Raw genomic sequence first — 26,148 nt, 5'->3', positions numbered from 1 at the left:
GATTGACGCTGGAATTTAGTTGCCAGTTGATCTGGCGAGTTGTTTCTTGCAGATCTGGGACTAGTGATGGGTTTCCTTCTCTTATCATTGCTTCCCATTTCCCCTTCAATAGCAACTCTCTATGTACAAGGGGAACTTATGTGAATAGTCTCTTTTGTACAAAGAGAGCCAAGGAAGTCTGCCTAGATTAGATTACTAGCTAGAAATTGAGGTAAATTAAAGCATCTCTCAGTCTAGTGGCTACTTCTCTGTCCAGTAATGTATTTCCACACCAGAAGAGTCAGGGCTTTCACCCTGTCTTGGTGTCAGTCTTTGTAGTGCCAAAACCCTACTCCAGGGAATTTTCCAACACACTGGAGCTGGTTTTTTGGAATCTACAGCGGAAGGGCTGGAAAGAAAGGAGTTAGATTCTTTATTTTGACAAAAGCAGACATGTATAGTATTAGGACATGGCCAGAGTAGATTTTTTTCTTTCCTCAGACTGTTTATCAGGGGGAGGGGGTTGAACTGCAAATGATTAGTGTACACATATTAACATTATTTTAAATATATAACGTTTTTATTATATCCTACTCAATGTATTTCATTAAACGGAATAAATTGTTCAATTCTGTGTCTTTTTGCTATCCTGTTTCCCTGAAAATAAGACCTAACCTGAGAATAAGCCCTAGTATGATTTTTCAGGATGCTCGTAATATAAGCCCTACCTCAAAAATAAGCCCCAGTTAAGTGAAACCTCGCCCTTCACCATTGTGCAGCAACCAGAAGATGACATGACTGTATTTGAATAAATGTAGATTGTTGTACATGAAAAAAGAAACATCCCCTGAAAATAAGCCCTAATGCTTTTTTTGAAGCAAAAATTAATATAAGACCAGGTCTTATTTTCGGGGAAACACGGTACTACTGTGTCTTCTCTTGTAATAAAATTGCCCTTCTTTCTGTTTAGGCCTCAGGGTAACTGTGCTGTTAACATCATCCCTCATGGTGGTTGGAGCTGGCCTGAGATGTGTGCCTGTATCGGACCGGGAAACAAGGAAATGGTAAGATCTCATGCTCATTTATTCTTACTTTTAAAGAGGGAAAGGCATTACAGATATCTTATCAGTAGAATATGGAAGTAGAGTCTTAATGATTTAAAGCTAAAAAGTGTAAAATGCAGAGTACTGAAGTTTTAATCAGAGGAATATGTGAACAAGTTAATTCAAAGCATTTGCCAAGGTGTACAATAATAGTAATAATTTTCTGACCATTGCTTTAAAATTTTTAGAAATCAGATAAAAGGTGCTAAATTCAGTCTAGTTCTGCAGTCATTTTTCTCTTTTTATTAGTCACCCATTGAAAAAAGCATTTTGTTAATCAATTGTTTTACTGCAGCATACAGGTGGCTTAATTTTCTTAATTTTTTCTGTGTACCCTTTTAACTTTATAATATGGGAAATTGCTGCTGCAGGCTTTACCCATATATAGTTGTATGAGATCACTGTATGCAGTCTATACTGTCCTTGTATGCAAAAGCCATTTCTAGTAGATTTGATGTGTCAAGTATATACTGGAAGTGTTGGTAGCCACATGGGCCATATTTCCCATGGACTGCAAATGCTATGAGCATATTTGCAAAAAGCAAAAAGCAAAGTGTGCTGCTTATATACTGTCCCATAGTGTTTCAACCACTCTCTGGGCGGTTTACAAGTTAATTATGCAGGCTACACATTGCCCTCCCCCACCCCCAAGCAAGCTGGATACTCATTTTACTGACCTCGGAAGGATAGAAGGCTGAGTCAACCTTGAGCCGGGCTACCTGGGATTGAACCTCCAGCTCGAGAGCACAGTTTTGGCTGCAGTACAGCAGTTAACCATTGCACCACGAGGCTCTGTTAAAATTTTGCTTGGTTGCTACTAGGGAGGGCAAGCCTTCAAATACCTAGGTTGTGAGCTACTTAAGGCTATGGATACTTGTTTTAAGAGAGTTGAATTTTGCTTAGTAGCAACCAGTGAATATACTTCACAATCATAGTAATATCATTTCATCTTACTGCCCTTGTCTGCTTATTCTGAACTTTACACCACCAGCAGCCCCAGGTAAGAAGAGCCTCCTCCTCCACAGACAGTATTACAGCACTCTGACTATGAATTTATGAGACCATGGGCTATTGTGGCCATGTTATCATGGTCCTGGATTGGCTGGGGGTAGTGAACTAGCCATAGCTGGCCCACAAGCTCTCCACTGCTTCATCTGGGCCTCTATCTAATTTTCACAGTTAAGAACTGCCTACTCTTACAGTGTCTGCAATATCAGAGTATAAGACCAATTTATTCCCCCCCCCCTTTAGCCCACCAATTCCTCCAAGCACTGGTACATCCTCTCCTGATTCAAGCAGAATGGAGAGAGAAGGCCGAGTTTTATCGAGATAATAGTGTTGCGCTCCAGATCTAAAGACCAAACAGGCATTTGTGATTATATGTTAAGAAGTGAAATGGAACTTTACAGAGATAAGATGGAACCTTGTAGAACCCTACAGCATTATGATCCATGGAGCTTAGCAGGAATCTCTCAGTACTTGACTCTGGTAGCAGAGTAGAACCACTATACAGTGGTGCCTCGCACAACGAGTGCACCGTACAGCAATGAATTCGCTCTACGAGGCCGGTTTTGCGATCGCAAATGCGATTGCATACCGATGCCTGCATAGGGCGAAAATTGCAGAGCGAAGGTCGGTAAGCGGTTCGCTTACCGACCTTCGCTTTGCGACCCGCCGATCAGCTGTTCGGCGGGTCCAAAATGGCTGCCGGAAGCCCCAAAATGGCCACGCGCAGCGTTTTCGCGCCCTCGTTAAGCGAGGGGAGGGCGCGAAAATGGCTGCCGGCCATTGGAAAAGCATCGCTGTAAGGTGAGTAAAGCTGCTATTGGAACGCATTAAACTAAGTTTAATGCATTCCAATGGCTTTTTCCTTCCTGTACAGCGATGTTTTCACACAGCGAGGGTTAATCCGAAACAGATTAACCTCGCTGTGCGAGGCACCACTGTAGTTCCAACCAATTGAGTTGTTCCAGGTAGATAGCTTCCCTCCCAGCAGTTCTAAGATTATACAGTATAATATTATAAGATGCCAGGATCAAATATATCAGAAACTACCGAGAAGACAAGGAGAATCCATAAAGTAGTAGTTTCTGTCACTCAGAGAATCATTAAGCATTGTGATTGGGGTTGACTTTTAATTGTGTTTAGTCTCTGATAGTCTCCTCTCTGCAGACTAAGATGCATTCTGTTATATCAGGATGCTGAAATGCCTATTGTTGATACTCAGAATTAAGTTGACAAAATAGTAAATACTTGAGATTCTAGAGTTGTCAAACTTGTAGAATTCTCCAGCAATGGAAATTAAACAGTGGGAAATTTGTCACAGTTTAAATGCATTGGAAGAATACAGCCCTGTGCCTGTGAGAACGGTGAAAATAAACTTTTCTGATTCTGTGCAACGCAAAACTGCTAAAATCTGTAATAGTGGTGGTATAGCAGAACAGAGTACAACTTTAGCTGTTCCTTGATTTCTAGGTTACTTTCTTTAAAGGAAATGATAATTTCTTCCCTTTTAAAAAACCAGCTTCTTAGAATTTCGGGCAATGGAGAACAATCCCAGTGGCATAGATGTATTTGTAAGGCTCATAAACTGTAAAGGAACTTGGGTATGTTTTCAGTAAGCAGAGATATTGCAATGTGTGCAGTTAGTTGCCCTCATGAATCACTCCCCCTTCCATTTTCTTTGCACAATTTTTGTAGAATACAGTTTCCCTGTCTTTTCCAGAAGCCCTCCCCATAGTTTTTCGAATTTGTTCTGGAACAGATCTTCTAGAACAGATTTGGGGAATATAAGGAGGAGGAGTAATACAGTCTGCCAGTGAAATTCATACTAGTCTTGGATTAACTGCAGTTTCGTGTGTTGTTCTGTGAGAGTTATACACTCTCATTGTACAAAAATCTTGTAAACTAAGTTACCTCACTAACTCATGAAAATTTCCCATATTGTCAAGCAAAAATGTTCAAAAAATTTGCTGGTCCTTCTGTTATGCTACTGTATAATACGGATTTTAAGAGTTGTACATCTACCATTGGTAATATTTTAGATTGGAAAAGTAATAATTTATACTTGATCAATGCATTGCATATATAAATTGTAAGAGGAATTGTACACTTAGAATAAAAAATAGGCTGAATATGACATGAATTTTCCATTGTAGGTACAGACAGTAATTGGGTTGCATATGACTCTTCTGTGAGGCCAAATCTTTCAGTGGTGTTAACTGTAAATAAGTTGAGAATACATTAGATTTGTGTTCTGGGACTGCATTGTTGCCAGTTTCAATTGCAGTATGATGCTTTTGAGATCAACTATAGTTTGATTTCTGTGATTAAAACACCAGAAAATACATTTGCAGGGCTCTGAGACAAATATGTGAGTGGAAGGAAATCCATGGTTTTCATGTGATATTGTTCAATGTTTCTTTCATTTTGACTTTTAAAGAGATTAGAGTGTTAAGGGCTGAATAGTTACAGTTTAAGAGACCTGTAGGATAAGAGGCTGGAACAACTCTTGTTATGAAGAAATGTTAAAATAGTTTTACTTATTTAGCTTAGAAAAAAAGATGAGTAAGTGGACACATAGTTGTTTGTTGTTATGTGCTGTCAAGTTGCCCCCAATTTATGGTGACGCCATAAATCTCCAGAATGTTCTGCCCTCAGTAGCCCTGCTCAGCTCAAGCCTGTGGCTTCCTTTAGGGAGTCAATCCGTTTCATAGTTGGTCTTCCTCTTTTTCTGCTACCTTCAATTTTCCCCAGCATTATTTCCTTCTCCAGACAATCCCACCTTCTTAGGATGGGCGGTATATAAGTCCAATAAATAAATAAATAAAGAGAGATTAGAGAAATCCATAATGGATGACGCTATTGGTGGCTGCTAGATGCTATATGTGTGTGTTTCTATATATATATGTACAGTATATGTAAACATGTTTATAGAAGAAGAGTCTATGAGAGTCTGCTTTTAGACTTCCATAGGCAACTGGTTGACTGCTGTTTGAGTAGAGTGCTGAAATAATAGAATTAGTCTGACCCAGCATGTGTTTTTTTTCTGTGCAGCATGCGTGCTCTCTGTGCTTTGGCTTTGCCATTTTGTAGTAGGTAAAGTGTAATCATTTTGTGAAATTAAAAATATGAATATCTGCTTTTGTTTTGCTGCTTATGATGCACTTTCAGTGAATTTCAGATTTCAGGCTCGTAATACAGTGGGGTCTCGACTTACAAACTTAATCCGTATTGGAAGGCAGTTTGTAAGTCGAAAAGTTTGTAGGTCAAATCTGCATTTCCCATTGGAATGCATTGAAAACCATTTAATCCATATCTGCTCTTTTCTGTCCATAGAAACTAATGGGAAGCTGCTATTCCACCTTCTGCCACTAGAGGGGAACATTTTTTTCTTTTTTTCTTAGGTCAAGAAAAGTTCAGGAAAGGGGTGGGGAGGCAGGGAATAGCTTTAAAAGCACTTTTGAAATCTTTTTTTTTCAACGACGCCAATTTTAAAGCATGTTTTAAAGCATGTTGTGCTGATTGACCCAGGCTTTGCAAGCCAGAATGCCTCTCCCGCTTTCCCCCCCCCTTTTTGGTTCATCCATGTTTTCAGTTGGTTTTTTAAGATACCCAACGAAGGGGCCGCATGAATCATCGGAGGGAGATTGTTCCAGAGACGAGGAGCCACTGCCAAGAAGGCCCGGTTTCTAGTTTTTTTCTTCCGGGCCTCTCTTGGTGTCAGGTTCCTCAGCCTCACCTTCTGATTCACGCAGGTGATACGGGTAGACCTTGGTTAACTGAAAGTTCAAATTTAACGCTTTCCCTACCTCCCGCATGGTTTTTTTCGGTTTGTAACTCGAATCTAAGTTTGCAAGTCAAGTCAATATTTTTCTATCAGAGCGGTTTGTAAGTCGACATGTTTGTAACTAGAGCCGTTTGTAAGTCGAGGGTTCACTGTAATCTGAATCAATTTTCAGCTCTATTAAGGAACAGTGCACTTAGTCTGATTGTCCAAGTTTATTTATGTCTTGGGGAAATGTAAAGCATTGTCTGAGGCCAAGATTAGCCTTGTATGGATATATCCCACACATTTATCTTCTTTCTGAGTGAAATAAATAGCTTAGCATAAAATAGCAATATCTTAATGACCGAGTGATTGGTGTTGTCTTTGGACTGCAGTGTGAGAATTAATTTGTTTTTGTTTTTTGTTTCCTAAGCACTTTAATTTGGGGGCAGAAATCCCCAGAAGTTCAGAGTTTTAATAATTTTATTATTCGTCAGTCTTATTTATTGTATTGGGTTGCTCTCCTTCATACAAAAATCAATAAAGCCTTTGGCAGGAAAAAAGTGTTCACTTGCCAGGTTCTTGAGAGGAAAGGAAACCATTACTGTCATTACCACCAGCACTTTTTCTCTCACACACAAGAACTTACTTAGCAATTAAAATAAACCTTCAAAGGCAGCTATTTTGTAATGCAATGTGTAGTTGGGGCCATTAAACAAAAGTGTTTGGTAGATGAGCCCATACTTAAGCAGGGCTGCTCAGCTAGTCTTATGAAGTCTTCATGAATTTTGATTGTTATAGAACTATTTTTCATCTCGATAAAGGAAGCTATGGCCCTTAGTTTGTGGGAGCCAAGCCGAGCTGTTAATGGTAAAACCTTTTGGAGGTCTTTAATTCATACGGTTAGCATATGGTGGAATTGATTTGCAGGGAGAGAACAGCCTAGCATTATTCATTAAATTGTAATGCAGGATTAAGACTTGGAGCATCTAATGCCTGAGTCCTTCACTAGAAGAGGCAATGCCTTGAGTGCTGATCATTTGTGATGGTCGCAGCAGATTCTGTTGTTACCTCCCATAGTTTGCAAAATAGCCTGCCTTGTTTTATTAGTGTTCAGGTCACAGACACTTTTTTCCTTGGTAAATTTAATTTCTCAGACCAAAAAGGCTGCTTCAGTCAAGGCTCTTGAACTTTTAGCAGTGGTTTCCACTTGAATGATAGATTATCTGTCAATTATAATTTTGCCTCAGAGTATGTTCTTAGCTAGTGGCTCCTGGTTCAGTAGCCACTGTGGTCTATAGCAGATGAACTTAAAGTACTTTTTACATGGAGGTATTCAACCATGTTTCATATTTCCAGTCCTTCTAACTAGCTGCAATGTGCCAAGAACACAGACAAGGGACAAATAATCACATCTAGTGTGAGTGCTTGTGGCAACATGCATTGCAGCTGTTGACATCTATGTAGAGAATCAATAAAACTATGAGGTGTTGTATGTGTGGACTCCAGTTGGTAGCCTGCCAGGAAATAACAGCATGGATACCTTTACTGTGTAAAAATACAGTATTAGTTACCTTAAGGGCACTTGCAGTAGTACTATTTTGATAGTAATAGACCACTACTTTTCTCCTAGGTAGTGAAAGTGGCAAGGAGCCAAAGGCCTGCCTACAGTGGGGGCTCGACTTACGAACTTAATCCGTATTGGAAGGTGGTTCTTAGGTCGAAAAGTTCTTAGGTCGAATCTGCATTTCCCATAGGAATGCATTGAAAACCATTTAATTTGTATCTGCTCTTTTCCGTCCATAGAAACTAATGGGAAGCTGCTATTCCGCCTTCTGCCACTAGGGGGATATTTTCCCCCTTAGGTTCAGGAAACGAGGAGGAAGGCAAGGAACAGTTTACAAAGCACATTAGAAATCTTTTTTTTCAACGAAGCCAATTTTAAATCATGTTTTAAAGCATGTTGTGCTGATTTTTTTCAGCACAAAGACACACAGGCAGGCTTTTTAGGTGCTGAGGAAGCCTCCCCAAGCCTCTTCAGAGCCAGCCCATCAGCTGATAGGTGGGGAGAGCAGGGGGCAGGAGCGGGGGGGGGAGCACAAAATGGCTGCCAGGCTCCGTTCTGGTGTGGGCTTTTAGCTGTTTCCTGTTCTTTTCCCTGCTGTTTGGGGGCTACCAAGGCGTGGTAAGTGACTTTCTTTTATTTATTTTTAAGTTTCTGACCCTTTTTTCCCCTTCAGAAGCCTCTAAGGCAGTGCTCCCCAACCTTGGGCCTCCAGATGTTCTTGGACTTCAACTCCCAGAAATCCTGGCCAGCAGAGGTGGTGGTGAAGGCTTCTGGGAGCTGTAGTCCAAGAACATCTGGAGGCCCAAGGTTGAGGATCACTGCTCTAAGAGGAGGGAGGGGGCACTTCTTTTCCTATTCATAACTCGAGGGAAGTTCGTATGTCGAGTCCTTATTTCCCCTGTAGGGCGGGTTCTTAAGTTGAATTGTTCGTAAGTAGGGTCGTTCGTAAGTCGAGACCCCACTGTATATGTATTTGCTTTTAAATATAGCCCAGAGGGTTGCCATAGGACCATGAAATTGGAAGGAGGGTTCTGGATGGAGGCAATTAAAGGCCAGGCCCAGACCTATCAGAATTATTTGATGTTCAGAGTTGGTCTTGGAGTCAGACAGCGAAGAACCTGAAGAAGAATCAGCCACTACTGCCACCAGTGGAGCCTGGTATACAAGGCAGCTAGGGGAAGCTGAAGTGAAAGCAGTGGGGAAAGTTGTGACTGTTGAGGTGGAGTGGGGCACAAGAGAAAAAGCAAGACAAAATTGGAAGCAGGAGAGTAGGTCTGAAATCACACAATTTGGGATTGGCATGAACCAGTGTTTCAGCGATTCAGTGTGGCTTGTTTCCTGGCCGAACAGCTGATCTACAGGTGAGTGCCCCACCCTCCTCCAGCGGGCACCCACTTGGAGGCAGCTCCTGGAGGAGGCGGAGCGGGGCACTGAATTGCAGATCAGTTGTTTGGCAAAGAAACAAACCATGCTGAACTAGTGCTCATCTCTACACAGATTTTTTTGGTTGTTGTTTAGTTGTTTAGTCGTGTCCGACTCTTCGTGACCCCATGGACCAGAGTATGCCAGGCCCTCCTGTCTTCCACTGACTCCCGGAGTTGGGTCAAATTCAGGCTGGTAGCTTTGATGACACTGTCCAACCATCTCGTCCTCTGTCATCCCCTTCTCTCACCTTCACACTTTCCTAACATCAGGGTCTTTTCCAGGGAGTCTTCTCTTCGCATGGCCAAAGTATTGGAGCCTCAGCTTCAGGATCTGTCCTTCCAGGTCTGTTTAGCACTATATAAAGGAGTTGAAGGCAGATTTATCAGCTTCATACACTTGAACTCAGGAAGCCGTAAGTCTTCCAGGAGCAGCAATAGAAACACTTCTTTTGCCCTGTACCTTTACCATGCGTTTTTAACCAGGAAGAAGACTTCAGACATAGATGTTAACTGGGAAGAAGTTAGGATAAAAGCACTTGGATAATAGAATGAGTCAAGGACATAAATAAATATAGGGGAGATAAAGGAGCAGTTTTAAGCCAGCACTAAATAGTGTGTGATTTTATAACCAACATATGCCTCACATGGCAAAGCCAAGAACCTCCACCCCAGTTTTTCCTATTCCATGGCAGGAAATGGTGGTTGGGCTTTCAACACCTTTTTGATTGCATCAATGGCAATTTTTAATCACTGGATTTTCTTATTCTCTGCCTGTCACTCAAGGAAGAGAAAGAGAAGTGGGTAAACATCTTCCATCATTTCTGGACAGAAGGGGCTCTATGCCCCTTTGGGCAGGGGCTGGAGTCAGTTCTCCAAGTGTGAAGGAGCCTTCTTTAGCTGTTGCTCCGCGTTGGCATACAGACCCTTTCTGGTGCACCAGCTGTTGAAGATGGAAGATCCCATGTTTCCTTTTGGGGAAGCTTCTTTAACCATTACTGTGCAGAAGGGCTTGTGCGATCTTTCTAAGATACCCACTGAAACCAATCCCTCTAGCTTTCTCATTCTTGGCTCCATCAGGCTGTATGGAGGGGGGAACTGGTTGACCAGTTTTTTACTTGACAGTTGAAGCCTGCTAAAAATTGTAGACAGGAGACACCTGTGCTTCAGGTGTCCTAATAAACTGAAAAGGTGGTGAGAAGGAAATTGCTTGCTTGTTTCTATTTTCCGGAGACTTTTTACCTGATTGCCTTGTACTAATTCTTTCTGAGAGCAGCCATGCAAGTAGCAAATTTTATAATTCCTATTTGGTGAGTCCATTTTAACTAGCAGATCAGCTCATGTTAACCAAAAGTTATTTACTTCTGTGTAAACTTACATCTCTCTGATATTACACTAAAGTATTTATGCCTTCATCGGTATGTGTTATTTTGCAGTATATTTTATTTAGCAGTTAGTGTTTTATTTCAAAGTGGTATTGTGGAAGAAAAAAAATGTTAAGATGAGCTTGGTTTTGTTTTATTTCTTCAGTGGTCTTTTAACAAGGTATGCATGCTTGCTGGCTAGCTTTGATTCTATATGTCCCCATCTTTCAAGTTTAGATGAAGCTTTGACCGAAGAAACATTATCAAGTGTCTGACAGCCGAGATGACTGTGCAGTAACACAATATTTTGATGCGAGAATCTGAGAGAATTTGCCACTGTACTGTCAAGGGTCTCACTGCATCATTATGTTGTTGCCTTCTAGCTGTCAAGATGTCTGACAGAGATGGCATCATCTTGGTGTTGTATGAGAACATTCATTTCATTGCAAATCCTTGACTCCTGTTTGGCAGGTTTGCAGTTAAAAGCAGCTTCTAAATAACAAGAGTCCACCCCCACCCCCCCAAACACATGTCCCATGTACATAGTGCAAAATGAACACACACAGCATACGTACCCAATCTTGTGAAGGGAAGCTTGCTTACTTGGTACTTATTTAGCTCAGAAAAGTGGATGCTAGATGCAGGACTTTGATAGGCTTGTTAAAAGAAGATCAGATGTTTTCATTTGGGTTTCATATGCCTTACTCTTGAGGCAAAGGTTAAGCAGTTTATTATTTTGTACCTTCTTCTATTGAAATGATCCCCTTCTTTTGATTCTTTTTTTTGTTATCGACATTATTATGAAAAACTTCACATTCTTTGACTGAACTCTCAAAACTCAATACATTGCCTGGTACCTGAAAATAATTAACTGAAATATTGGAAAAATAATGTACAAAACTGAGAGCAGAGTGCAGGAGACAGAAATCAATCAAAATGCAACAGTTGCCTTAGCCAGTTCTTAAGATGCCATTCTATCAGGCCAGGTGCCAAATGAAAATTCTCTTGGTATCCTCATATTTCATACAAAAGACAACTTGCATTACAGAATCAGACTTAAATTACAGTATGAGCCAGTGAAGGAAAATGCAGTTGCTCTTTGCTGTTTCTGGATACGCAAAACAAGAAGAAAATGGGGAAATAACAGTAACAAATGTAATCTCAGAACAATTTTTGGAACAGATAATGGTCTGTACAAGAGTTCTGATAATCTTCTCAGGCTAAAATCTTCTGCAGTGATAATAAGACACTGTAACAAACAGAAACATTTAGTGATACTGTTGTGTTCATACTTCTCTGTCAGTTATATTAGCTGCTGCAGATTTGTCTCTTGGAGAACTAATAGATTACCACACAACATAGTTCAACATTATGAGTCTTTCCTGTTTTTCTCTCTCTCTAGGATGATAAGGTATAGATGCAGACTTAAAAATTCAATGAAAAGTGACTTAATTCAGACAGAGATCATGAATCAGTAAATTAATATGAATGTGCGGTAAAGATCTTTCAAGAAGCTAGTACTTTAAAAGTGTTTGTCCCAATCCATGGAGCTTCTGGATTTGGTCTTTGAAATGCATTAAAAGCAGTAAATACTGGTATCTGAAGAAATTGAGTTGTCTGTTTAGTATTGTTAGCATGTGACCTCTTTTGGAGTAAATTTGACCATTGGCTTCTCATTTACTTTTCTGCAACACTCCGTAATTACTGCTTTTACAAAACGTGAAAGCCATTGCCATTGTTCCAGACTTACAGATGTTAGTTGTTACATGCTGTCAAATCACTTCTGACTTATGGTGACTCTGTGAATGAGGAACCTCCAGAAAGCCTGGTGGTCAGCAGCCCTGCTCAGCTCTTGCAACCACTAGGCGGTCACTTCCTTTGAGTCAATCCGTCGTCTCTTATTTGGTTTTCTTATTTTCTTGCTGTCTATTAAACAAACACCACTAGACGGCTTCTGCTGTCAATGACTAATAAACGTGCGGTGTCCTTTGGCCGTTTCATTGGGAATTAGATGTGTCATGTAAAACATTGGTTCTTAACCTTGGTTTACTCAGGAGTTTTGGACTGCAACTCCCAGAAGCCTTCCCCACCAACTGTGCTGGCTGGGGTTTCTGGGAGTTGCAGTTCAAAAGCATCCGAGTAACAAAGGTTAAGAACCACTGATGTAAAAGAAATCCCTGCGCGTGTGCTCTTTTCAAGTTGCTGGCGCGCCTTGGAATAGTTTGGAGCCCCTCCCCTAGCCATCTCTTTTCCTAGACTTGCCTTCTTCAGGGGGTTAATTCTGGGCTGAAAACAAGGTTCCTTCTGTCCCCCATTGCAATTTGAAGAGACAGTGGAAGTTTTATACAACAATAACTAAAGTAATATAGGCATATTACTGTCCTAAACATGCAAGTTTGTTCCTCATTTGTGATAACTGTTTGGGGCCTAACAGTTAGGTTTTTGCTGCTAGCAGAGTGAGATAGGTTATTTTCCTGCCAGAGGTAGAAGCCTCTGTTTTTGAAAAGAAACCCCCAGGAATATGTCTAGCAAAATGGCAAACTATTTCAAAGTAATTACTTGAGATTATCTTTGTTATTGAGTTTGAAGTGCCCTTTTAAATTCCTCTGTGTTTTTCTGACCAAAACTGCTACAGTACCTTACTTTCTTACTCCCATCAATATACAGTAGTAGACTAGAATACCCATTTTTATTCATATGGGTGCTTGTGTAGTGAGTTGGTAGATCCACATATTTCAATATTGTAATAGTTTAATTTGTGCATTCAATGAGGTTGTTACATTTTGAAGCCAATCTAGCGAGCATTCAGTCACAAAGTCATTAAAGAATGTGAAGAAGGCCACTGGTTTGGTTCAGTGAACTGATATATATGTGTGGCAAGGGAATTAAATGTGGAGGTCCTAAGTTTTAGACACCGTATCTGGTTTATGGAACTGCCACCGGAACATACGGAGAGAAGAAAAGATGCAGAAGAACTTGATGTTCTACTTTGGCAACAAAGCACCTTTGACCGTGGAGGAAAAAGGAACATGAAGTGAGTGTTTTTGTAGGAGAGGTACTGTCTGCAGTACTGTCAAGAAAATGCTTGTTGGGGACCACCTGGTCTTGTTAATTAGGAGCATTGAGCCATAGCCCAGTTGGTAGTGGGATCAACTTTATCTCTTTTTTCTCTATTTTTATTCTGCTTCCAATTTGCAGAGAGGAGGAGTGGCTTGTTACAGAGGTGTCCTTATTCCTTTTCAAGATGTCTGTCTTTTCTCTTTGCTCAGATATTAAGTAGTTCCATACCTTATTATTTTTCACTGCATAATAAACAGTGACTATTAGAGTTCTTCCATTTGCAGTTCTCGTTGTCTTTACTGATTGCAGTGTTCAATGGAAGGCTTTGAAACTTTGCAATTCACTGTTTGGCCTTGATATCACCTTTTCTTTCCTTTTATTTATTACACAGTGTCAGTAAAAATTAAATTTACAGCATGAATAAAACAATAACACTGCTTTGTAGTGTTATTTTCTCTGGGAAGGACAATAGTGCTGGGAAATATGCAGGGTGGATTTGATTTAAATAAAATCAGTTTAAATCACAATTTAAATCACTAATCATTAAGCCTTTTATTTTAAAAATCCAATTTAAATTAGAAAAATAATTTTTTTTTAAATATTCACTTTTTTGTTTTTAAAAAATGCTTACTGACTAGTGATTTAAATTGTGATTTAAAAGAAATCTGCCTCAGGATGGAAGGCATCGAGAAAAGAAGAAACAAATATGAGATGGACAAACTCCTTAAAGGAAGCCACAGACATGAGTCTGTAAGGGCTGAGCAGGCAGCTGAGGACAGATCACTTTGGAAATAACTCATTCATAGGGTCACCATAAGTCAGAAATGACTTGATGGCACATAGCAATAACAACAGCAACAACTTCATATATACAGTGGTGCCTCGCATAGCGAGGTTAATCCGTTCCGGATTAACCTTCGCTATAGCGAAACATCGCTGAATGGGACAGGGAAAGCCATTGGAACGCATTAAACATCGTTTAATGCGTTCCAAAAGGCTCCTTTACTCACCGTTCAGCGAGGTTTCCTATGGCCGGCAGCCATTTTCGCGCCCTCGTTAAGCGAGGGGAGGGCGCGAAAACGCCTCGCGCGGCCATTACGGAGCTTCCGGCGGCCATTTTGTCTGCCGAACAGCTGATCGTCGGGGCTTCGTTTTGCGAAGATCGGTAAGCGAAACGCTTACCGATCTTCACAAAGTGATTTTCGGCCATAGGGCCCATCGGTAAGCGATCGCATTAGTGATCCAAAAAAACGGATCGCTATGCGATTTCGTCGTTATACGGTGCGCTCGTTAAGCGAGGCACCACTGTATAAACAAAGAAATTGTGTGTGACACTATCAGAGACTTGTCCCGTCCACCCAACTTGTAACTATTTTCCCTAGCATACAATTACAGGTCAGTTGCAGGCTTCAGACCAAAGTGCTTTTGCTAATTCAAGTTTTGCTTCTCTAAATCAGTGGTTCTCAAACTAAGGTCCCCAAGTGTTCATGGACTGCAGTTCCCAGAAGCCTTCACCACTTGCTGTGCTGGCCAGGATTTCTGGGAGTTGCAGTTCAAGAACATCTGGAGACCCAAGTTTGAGAACCACTGCTCTAAATCATCACTGAAATGCAGTCAGTTGTACAGTGGAATGCCACTATATCCACCTGGAGATACGCCATTCATTTATAGAGCAGGTAATGTACTGTACATTGTTAAGCATCCTGGGCAATTGCATTAGATAATTGAGTATGTTGGAAGCAAACCAAAATATCAACCTCTGCAACAGCACTGTAAATACTTAATAACTTGTAAGCTGTTTAGGAGTTGATTTGCATTCTGCTCCAGGAAGTCCATGTGGCTGCTTAACATTGATTACACTGGAATGTTGTTTCAGCAATACCAGTGGTGGAGAAATTGTCTGGCCTCCTTCTGCTTCCACAGAGGATCTAACAGGTAGCAGTCATTCCTTGTGTCTGGAGGTGGTTTTACTGGACCCTTCCTCCCTCTTGTTACTAGCTGCCATTGCTCAGGCCACTCCAGAGAAGGGGAGAGAGGCAGCCCACCCGTTTTGCTTAGATCCAGCTCCACAACTGATGAATTATGGAGGATTTGGAGAACAGAAAGTCAAGACAATTTGAACAATTTCTGAAAAGGAGTATTGTTCACATAAGTGAAATGGGGCAGGGGGAAGTCTTTGAGGGCAGCTTTGTGTGGCAGAATGGAGCTGATGTGTAAAAGAAGGATCATGGTGAAGTGGAGTTGAACTGGAAGGATGATAATACATTTATGTATAAGTTGTTTGGGAGAATAACACTTGTGCTGTGTATATAGGACACTGCATATTTACTTTAAATAGAGTAGACTAGAACACATTAAATGTATTCACATTGTGGATTTTCTATTGACAGGTCCTGCCTTTCAATCAAAAATCCTTGCTGGTATCATTTATACAAAATACATAATATTTAATTAATCATTAAGTGCTACCAAGGCAATCCCAAATTTACAGCAACTGTTTTCAGGGTTTTCTAGATATATTCAAAAGTGTTTTATAGTTCTTTCCAAGAGTGCTCTGGGACAGTGCAAACTTGCCCAAAACTGCTCATCTTGAGGCACAGTGGGAAATGGAACTCCTGATCCCTGCCTTCACTACATCTCACTGTGATATTTAGCTGACTAAAATGCATATTAATAATAATCACGTGGCTTCAAGTCAATTCTGACTTATGGCAACTCTTTTCAGGGATTTCCAAATGGAGGGTTCTCAGAACAGGGCTTACCATTCCCTTCTTCTGGGGGCATCCTGGGACTGTGCGGCTTGCCCAAGGCTACACAGGCTGGCTCTACTCAGAGGAAGCGCAGTGGGGAATCTAATTAACCTTGTTAGCTTGTAAGAGAACAAAACATATAGTGGTGCCTCAACTTACGATCTTAATCCGTTCCGGAATGGTTGTTGTAACTCGAAATGGTCATAAGTTGAAGAACCATTTCTCATAGGAATGCATTGGAACACGATTAAACCATTCTGGCTGGAAAAAAAAAATACAACACACAACAAGCCCCAATGGAACGCATCAGGGCCTGGAAAAAAAATCACCCACCCCCCAAAAAAAACACTGCAAGCCCCAACGCGCTGGGGCTGGAAAAAAAATCACAAACAACAACAACACAGCAAGCCCCATCAGAAGGTGCTGGGGCAAAAAAAAACAAAAACAAAAAAATCCAACCCCACAACAAAACACCAAACACACACACAAAAAATCACAGCACAGAAACATAACCCCCCCCAGCCCAAACCCACCCTGCAAAACCCTGTAAATGTACTTACTCACGAGCAGAAAGCAGCACCAGGCAGTCCCCAGGCCTCCTCCGACGCACACACACTAACCGTTGGGGCGAAAGAGCTACAAAGAAGCAGCCACTTCCCCAACCAATGGTTAGTACATTTGAATTCCCTGCCTTTTTCCCTGTCGTAATTTGAAGCTCCAGACACAAGTAAAAGCAAAATTTTGCAGCCGGAGCTGGTCGTAACTCGAAATGGTTGTAAGTGGGGACATTCGTAAGTTGAGACACCACTGTATTATATAAAACCCCCCTCAGCACATGTCATTATATGACACCAGTTCTCCTTTTCTCTGTGCTTTTTAAAAACATTGTTTTGAAACTCTTTGTTACATTAAGTTTATTTACAACATTTGTCAACAGAAGGTTGGCTTTTGTCATTTTTCTCCATTCCAAATATTGAAATAGCAATGGTGCAGCCATAAATCATTATAAACAGTTAAATATAGAATTCATAGCTAGTGGAAACTTCAATCTTGCTAAAGAGTATTTTGTCTTTATACCAAAGCTGCTCAATTTGTTTGGAAGTACTATTGTGATACAATACCTACAGATAGAACAGGATTCATTAAGTTTACCAAATAAAATGGGTTTTCAAGTTGCATTTTAGAAAGAAAAAAGCAAAACATTCACTGGTTTATTATTTTTCTTTTAACTGCTTGAGAAAGTTCATTTTGTTTCGAAGGGATTATTCAGAATGAAATTACCTGAGGCAATTAATTTAAGGTATTTTAAATACCATCCAGCCAACAGGCTTAGACCCTTTCAAATAAATTTTTTTTTTGTATTCAAACATGTTTTTATGTGTTAGATAATCAAAGTGGAAAAAAAATCTGAAGTTAGTTTTTACCTAGGTCCACAAAAGTGGACTGATCTTAGTAGCCATCGGTTCATGTTTGTTACCATTGATTCCTCCATTTCTGAGTCCTTTGAACAGCAAAAAGGGTTTAGGAGAGGGGGGGAAAGTTAGCTCCTGCATTCATGCCACATTTTGGAGATACTCAAAAGAAGCAATGATCTCTTGGTGCAGATCTACCAGCATGAAAGGAGAAACGGATCACTCTCTGTCTTCCCCAAGATTCTTGGCATACTAATAGCAGTTTCTTACCTGTCAAGTAATTGCCTGTTTTCTGCTTTTTCTCCAGGTTGATTCATGGAGGGCAGCTGCTGAATGGACTGGCAGGCCCAACTGTAACTAGCGCTGCTCCATTCCTTTCCACAACATGGTTTTCTCCAGATGAGCGTGCCACTGCCACAGCTATTGCGTCGCTGATTGGTTACCTTGGTGGAGCGTGTGCATTTTTAGTAGGACCGTTGGTGGTGCCAGGGCCAAATGGCACATCGACAGCCCCACTTCCACCTGGAAGCAGCCCTGAGGTTATAAAAGACTGCATTGAGGCTGTGCTGTATGCAGGTATTACAGAAATAATTGTGCTCTTAAATGCATGATGTGCATGTTACGAGTTTGCTACTGCCCTCTAGTGAGCCATCTAGAAATAAATCTGTTAGTATGAGGTTTAGGATTGTTGTGGTTATGTGCTATCAAGTTCCTTCCAGCTAATGGCAACCCTATGGATTAATGACTTCCAAATGTCCTATCACTGATAGCCCTCCTCAGGTTTTGCAAACTAAAGACCGTGGCTTCCTTCGCAAAGTCATTCCACTTTTTCTTCTGCCTTCTGTTTTAGAATTACTTATCCTTTATTTCACCGATTGATTGTGGTCCCCCTGTCCATTTTGTCCCTTAAATTAAACAGAGCTCATTCCAAAAGTGGTGTGTGTTCTGTATTTTCTTGTGTGCACAGTTTCTTTTCAAAGATTTTTTTTTAGTAGACTGCTGGTTTATTAAAATACAAGTCAGTCTACAGCTCTCTTTTAGTATTTCTATACCAGCTCAGTTTTTATGCATCATTTACTTTCCATTGTAAATTGGTTATGAGTAACTGGAAGAATAAGGTTTTAACGTAGATTTTTGTTTCATCTCAGTCTGTATGTACACAGTAGATAATGACATTGAAACAAAATAAAATAATTTTTTTTAGTTAGCGATATTAAATTCACATATTCTGTGAACATTGCTCTGTCTTGTTTTTTAAATAAACTTATTTTTCTTCTAAATATTTTTTGCACTTAACACAACATCTGTGTTCCAAATTGAATATTTTCAACACATTATTTATTTTATTTATCCCGTCTTTTGCCTTTAAAAGGATCTAAGGCGGCTTACATCATTTACAGATCATATTTAAAAGCGAAGAACAGTAGGTCTACAAATGTTTTAAAAGAATTAACGAAATATTTTATTAAAATGGTTTTAAAAAATGAATACTAAAAATACATTTAAACACAACAAGGCACAGCAATCCATTTTAAAAAACCACTCAGCCATGCAGCCACTAAAGAAAAGATTTCCTGAAGAGGAAGGTCTTTGTCTGCTTGTGGAAGGATGGCAAAGATGAGGCCAGCTTGTTCCAGAGTCTGGGAGCAGCAAAGAGAAGGCCCTTTCCTATATCCCCACCAAACACACCTGTGAGGTGATGGGACCAAGAGAAAGGCCTCCCGTGATGATCTCAACACACGGACAGTCTCAGAAAACGAGATGTGGTTTTTGAGATACTTGGGCCCCAGGCATTTAGAGCTTTATAGGTTAAAATTAGCACTTTGAATTGTGTGCATGTGTGCGCACACTTATCAGTGAGCAGGTCTACATGAATGAGATGTCCATTACGTGGATATACTTTACTTCTCTAGTGCCACCAGAACTAATCTCAAACAGCCACTCACAGAAGCATGTGACATACACTCCTCCCACCGAACCAGTACTATTACAAATACTGTACCTTTCTGTATTTGTAATAGTACTGGGAGCATCACATTCTTTTGAAAGTAGCTTCCTTATTAATGTTTGTTGACAGACTACACTGTGTGAATTGAGAGGAAGGTACACCTCCAAAAATGATAGGAGGTCAGTGCCATTAATATAGCACAAAGTACAGGAATGTGTTAAACAGCAAATAGAAATACAGAGAAGGGCAGTAATGCAAGCATGTGGATCTCATCAACAAACTAGATGACATAATTTTTAATCAAAACATTTTTATAAACTAATTTTGGCAGGGAGAAAAGTTTCCTCCCTTTCTCACAGAATCCATCCATAGGACAGTTGTTTGTCGGATGGTCCTTTGGCAGGGAGAAAAGAAAGTCCAGCTGGAGAGGGCTGCCAGAGTGTCTTTGCTTGACTCTTTCTATTTAACAAGCAATATTGAACGTGTTTGCTTGTTCTACAAACTTAGCAAGCTATTTAGATACTTCTCAGTTGTTTTCTGCACTATTCATAATGCGTCCAAATAAACTTTTCAGATAGTTGAAGAACAGTTTTCTTGTGATGCAAACATGATACCTAATGAATGTACACATTATTTACCATGTTATATTTCTTCTTTACTTCCTTTTTTAATTTTTTTCCCTTAGAATTTGGCATTGTGGCTCTGATATTCTCTGCAGCCCTTGCTTACTTCCCATCACGTCCTCCATTTCCACCCAGTGTGGCTGCAGCTAGTCAGAGACTCAGCTACAGAAGAAGTTTTTGTAGATTGTTAAGGTATGTATTTTGGGATCTACCTTGCTACAGAAAAAGCATAGCAGATTCTGCTCTTAATGCCCCCCCTCCTTTTAATCATTTACATGCACCTTTCATGTACAACCTTCCAAAGTGGTTTACAGATGTTTGGAACAATTCCATTTCAGTAGTGATTGGTATGGTACAACAAGAGAAGATAATTACAGGGAGAGCATTTAACTAATCAAACAAACTAATTTGTCACTATACAATAATAAACTGAATCAGTTATGTGCTTTAACTAAGGTTCTGTGTATCTTAAAGTATGATGAGGAGAGACTGTCTTGTTCAAGGACAAGAAATGTTTCAGTAAATTTATTACATTTATAAAATTGTAAGCAAGCAGACCTTTCCACCGTTGGTGGAGCACTCATGAGTGGATTGATTCACTATGAAGTCCAGTAGATCCTTGTTTCTTTGTTTCATTCCCCTTCTTTTCCCAGTTGTTTTCTTTGTGTGTGAGCAGGCAGAGTATCAGAGCATTATTAGGAGAGGCCATGGAGCAAATGCTTTGTGAGAAGGAAATCTTAACTCATCCAATTTGAGTAGACATAGTTCGGCTACATGACTGACAGTCTGATTCACTAGATAGAAATCCATGGGTAATCTCAATTTGAGTAGATCCATTAAATTAATAAAAATTACACCCATTGTTCAGCAGATGATTCTACAGTCTACTCTGCCTGGGACTAGCAGTTGAACTTGGGTCATTATATAAAGCAGTTTAATATGTTCCTATGTTTGTTCCCCCTTAGTTTGCATCCAACCCCTTCTGTTACCTAAAAAAAGATTGAGGGGAAGAGGGAGGCGCAGACAGATCTTCAGCTCCCTGCAGTTCTTTCAGGACTTATATAGAGGAAAGGGCCATAGAATTAGGCTTTTGGAAGCTCTCTTCTCGGGAAGAACCATTCTTCATCATTCCTTTTATTATGACAAAGAATGTGGTCCTGATATTTTCCAGATACTCTGATAAACACTGCAGCTGTGCTTGCTCAATGAACATAGGGGAGTGTGAAATTCATATAGTCTTGCCTATTAACCTTTTCATAAATCAACAAAAATGTTAGTTGGCAGTATTTCTGTAGAATAATAATAGATTGCTTCTGTCAAATTTTATTTCACTCCTTGTTTACCAAAATAGCTCAAGAGTTGACATTCTACACTTAGAAGAATGCACTCCTGTGATTTGTTTAAATTACGTAAGCTAAACCTGTTTGGTCAGTATCTTATTGCTGGTTCCAAATAGAGTAGATCTGTTGACTCAGTGGGATTTGCATAAGTGTTTAGTTTGGTGTTGTTGTTTAGTCGTTTAGTCATGTCCAACTCTTCGTGGCTCCATGGACCAGAGGATGCCAGGCCCTCCTGTCTTCCACTGCCTCCTGGAGTTGGTAGCTTCGATGACACTGTCCAACCATCTCATCCTTTGTCATCCCCTTCTCCTCTGTCCTTCCAGTGAGCACTCAGAGTTGATTTCCTTTAGAATTGATAGGTTTGTTCTCCTTGCAGTCCAGGGGACTCTCAAGAGCCTCCTCCAGCACCACAATTCAAAAGCATCAATTCTTCAGAGGTCAGTCTTGGGCTTCCTCCAGTCTGGACTTTCACGTGATGTAATCTGCATATGAGTTAAATAAGCAGGGGGACAATATACAGCCTTGTCGTACTCCTTTCCCAATTTTGAACCAATCAGTTGTTCCATATCCAGTTCTAAGTGTTGCTTCCTGTCCCACGTATAGGTTTCTCAGGAGATAGATAAAGTGACCAGGCATTCCCATTTCTTTGGGGACTTGCCATAGTTTGCCGTGGTCCACACAGTCAAAGGCTTTCGCATAGTCAATGAAGCAGAAGTAGGCATTTTTCTGGAATTCTCTGGCTTTATCTATAATCCAGCGCATGTTAGCAATTTGGACTCTAGTTCCTCTGCCCCTTCGAAATCCAGCTTGTACTTCTGGGAGTTCTTGGTCCACATACTGCTGAAGCCTACCTTGGAGGATTTTGAGCATAACCTTGCTAGTATGTGAAATAAGTGCAATTGTACGGTAGTTTGAGCATTCTTTGGCACTGCCCTTCTTTGGGATTGGGATGTAGACTGATCTTCTCCAGTCCTCTGGCCACTGTTGAGTTTTCCAAACTTGCTGGCATATTGAATGTAGCACCTTAACAGTGTCATCTTTTAAGATTTTAAATAGTTCCACTGGCATGTCATCACCTCCACTGGCCTTGTTAGACAAGCTTTCTAAGGCCCACTTGACTTCGCTCTCCAGGATTTCTGGCTCAAGGTTGGCAACCACACTATCTGGGTTTTCAGGGACATTCAGATCTTTCTGGTATAATTCCTCTGTGTATTCTTGCCACCTCTTCTTGATGACTTCTGCTTCTGTGAGGTCCCTCCCATTTTTGTCCTTTATCATGTTCATCTTTGCCCAAAAGGTTCCTTTAATATCTCCAATTTTCCTGAAGACATCTCTGGTTTTTCCTTTTCTATTATTTTCCTCTATTTCTTTGCATTGTTCATTTAAGAAGGCCCTCTTGTCTCTCCTTGCTATTCTTTGGAAGCCTACATTCAATTTTTTGTAACTTTCCCTATCTCCCTTGCATTTTGTTTCCCTTCTCTTCTCTGCTATTTGTAAGGCCTCGTTGGACAGCCACTTTGCTTTCTTGCATTTCCTTTGCTTTGGGATAGTTTTTGTTGCTGCCTCCTGTACAATGTTACGAGCCTCTATCCAAAGTTCTTCATGCACTCTCTCCACCAAATCTAGTTCCTTAAATCTGTTCTTCACTTCCACTGTGTATTCATAAGGGATTTGGTATAGATTATACCTGATTAGCCCAGTGGTTTTTCCTAGTCTCTTCAGTTTAAGCTTGAATTTTGCTATGAGAAGCTTGTAATCTCAAGATTAGACCACTGCAATGCGCTCTACGTGGGGCTACCTTTGAGGCTGCTGCGGAAACTACAGGTGGTGCAGAATGCTGCGGCCAGATTACTTAGTGGAGTGAGAAGATACCAACATATCTCCCCCACCCTAGCCGCATTGCATTGGCTGCCCATCCGATTCCTCATCGACTTCAAAGTATTGATGCTTACTTATAAAGCCCTAAACGGTTTAGGACCTCAATACCTGGTCAAACGCCTTCTCCCACCAAGATCTACCCGGGTCACTCATGCGAGCCAGGAGGTGAGGCTGAGGAGCCTGACGCCGAGAGAGGCCCGGAATGAGAAGACCAGAAATCGGGCCTTCTCGGCGGTGGCTCCTTGGCTATGGAACAACTTACCTCCTGAGATTCGCGCCGCTCCCTCGCTGGGCATTTTCAAGAAACAATTAAAAACACTTATGTATAGGCAGGGCTTCCCAACAGCTAACCCCTGACGATCTTTTTCTTTCTATATTATTTTGACCTTTATCTTTATTTATAATGCTTTTAGAATTTACTGCTGTCGATTTGTAAGCCGCCTAGAGTGGTCGAATAAGACCAGATAGGCGGGACAGAAATGAAATGAAATGAAATGAAATGAAATGAAATGAAATGAAATGAAATGAATGAATGAATGAATGAATAAATAAATAAATAAATAAATAAATAAATAAATAAATAAATAAATAAATAAATAAATAAATAAATAAATAAATAAATAAATAAATAAATAAATAAATAAATAAATAAATAAGATGATCAGAACCACAATCAGCTCCAGGTCTTGTTTTTGCTGACTGTATAGAGCTTCTCCATCTTTGTCTCCAGAGAATATAATCAATCTGATTTCGGTATTGCCCATCTGGTGATTTCCATGTGTAGAGTCGCCTCTTGTGTTGTTGAAAAAGAGTGCTTGTGATGACCAGCTTGTTCTCTTGACAAAACTCTATTAGCCTTTGCCCTGCTTTGTTTTGAACTCCAAGGCCAAACTTACCTGTTTTTCCTTTTAACCCTACTTTAGCATTTCAATCCCCTATAATGAGAAGAACATCTTTCTTTGGTGTCAGTTCTAGAAGGTGTTGTAAGTCTTCATAAAATTGTTCAATTTCAGTCTCCTCAGCATTGGTGGTTGGTGCATAAACTTGGATTACTGTGATGTTGAATGGTCTGCCTTGTATTCGTATTGAAATCATTCTATCATCATTTTGAGAGAATATTCCATTACAGCTTTTTCCAATCTTTTGTTGACTATGAGGGCTACTCCATTCCTTCTACGGGCTTCTTGCCCACAATAGTAGATATGATAGTCATCTGAATTGAATTTGTCCATTCCTGTCCATTTTAGTTCACTGACATGCAGGATGTTAATGTTTATTCTTGCCATCTCCTGTTTGACCACACCCAGCTTACCAAGGTTCATAGCTCTTACATTCCAGGTTCCTATGCAGTATTTTTCTTTGTAGCATTGGACTTTCCTTTCACTTCCAAGCACGTCCGCAGCTGAGCGTCCTTTTGGCTTTTGACCAAGCACTTTATTAGCTCTCGAGCTACTTGTAGTTGTCCTCCACTCTTCCTCAGTAGCATGCTGGACGCCTTCCGACCTGAGGGCCCCATCTTCCAGCGTCGTATCTTTTAGCCTTTTGTTTCTGTTCATGGGGTATTCTTGGCAAAGATACTGGAGTGGCTTGCCAGTTCCTGCTCCAGGTGGATTGCGTTTACTCAGAACTTTCCACTGTGACCTGTCCATCTTGGGTGTCCCTGCACGGCATAGCCCATAGTTTCTCTGAATTACTCAAGCCCCTTCGCCACAACAAGGCAGCAATCAATGGAGAAGTGTTGAATTACCATGGAGTAATTGATGCAATGGATTTGTTCTTAGGTGAGAATAGCAATAGGATAATTCCTTTTCTCAAAGTTGCTTTGTATTGTCTTGGTGCATTCTCACAGAATTGTACCATATACAGTGGTGCCTCGCACAGCGAGGTTAATCCGTTCCGGATTAACCCTCGCTGTGTGAAACATCGCACTACGGAAAGTAAAAAGCCATTGGAACGCATTAAACAGGGTTTAATGCGTTCCAATTTGGCCGAATACTCACCGTTGTGCGATGTTCCAGTATAGCCGGCAGCCATTTTCACGCCCTCCCCTCGCTGAACGAGGGCGCGAAAACGCTGCGATCAGCTGTCCGGCGGGTCCAAAATGGCCGCCGGAACAGCCGAAATGGCGGGGCGCAGCGTTTTCGCGCCCTTGGTAAGCAAGGGGAGCGTGCGAAAACGCTGCCGGAAGCCCCGAAATGGTTGCGCGCAGCCATTTCGGGGCTTCCGCAGCGTTTTCGCGCGCTCCCCTTGCTTACCAAGGGCGCGAAAACGCTGCGCCCCGGCCCCTTTCGGCTGTTCCGGCGGCCATTTTGAAGCCGCGGAACAGCTGATCAGCGGGTCGCAAAGCGAAGGTCGGTAAGCGAACCGCTTACCGACCTTCGCTCTGTGAATTTTCCCCTATGTAGGTGCCGTTTTGCAATCGCATTTGCGATCGCAAAAACGGCATCGTTGTGCGGATTCGTCGCTCTACGGAGCGACCGTTGTGCGAGGCACCACTGTACACAACTCTCACTATGCGCTTTTAATAACTCCTTGTTTAGCTCTTCTTCTCATGACCTTGTTGCAAATGTTGGAAGCTCACAGCAGAATTTTCTATAAGCTAATTTCCTGGTATTTTGGCCTTCTGGGGCACACAGCCTCAGCACCAGACTTATGCTTATTTTACAGGACACCTAGTATCTGATCAAAAGCAGTACTAGCCAGTCAAGACAGGTGGATGGATGGATCGATGGAGCAAGCTTTCATTAGGACACTTTGCAGCATTACTTTGGTTGTCATCTGAGTGCCAGCCACCTGTCTGCCTCTGAGCTGTGTTGTAAAAATGTTGCTGTCAAGTAAAAACCTGAGTACCATTTATATTTGCAGATGGAATATAAAATGTCTATTGATGGGGCTCCATCTGGGAACTATGTTAATACAATGGATTCTGGTTCGC

At 40.9% G+C, this 26,148-nt stretch overlaps 1 protein-coding gene across 3 annotated transcripts in view; it reads left to right on the top strand.

Annotated features, from left to right (window-relative positions):
- Nucleotides 1–26,148, top strand: part of SLC49A4 (solute carrier family 49 member 4) — a 115,162-nt gene that overhangs the window by 27,741 nt on the left and 61,273 nt on the right. For all 3 annotated transcript variants that reach the window (XM_020805972.3, XM_078376722.1, XM_078376696.1), the window contains exons 2-4: nucleotides 950–1,043; nucleotides 17,732–18,000; nucleotides 20,058–20,187. In XM_020805972.3, the coding sequence (XP_020661631.3) occupies nucleotides 950–1,043; nucleotides 17,732–18,000; nucleotides 20,058–20,187 (493 nt within the window). The remainder of the gene's footprint in view (nucleotides 1–949; nucleotides 1,044–17,731; nucleotides 18,001–20,057; nucleotides 20,188–26,148) is intronic.

Source organism: Pogona vitticeps, chromosome 1, assembly GCF_051106095.1.
Source record: "Pogona vitticeps strain Pit_001003342236 chromosome 1, PviZW2.1, whole genome shotgun sequence".
NCBI classification, from domain to species: domain Eukaryota; kingdom Metazoa; phylum Chordata; class Lepidosauria; order Squamata; family Agamidae; genus Pogona; species Pogona vitticeps.
The sequence above is the reverse complement of the archived record's forward strand: the minus strand, read 5'-3'. Positions and strand labels throughout refer to the sequence as shown.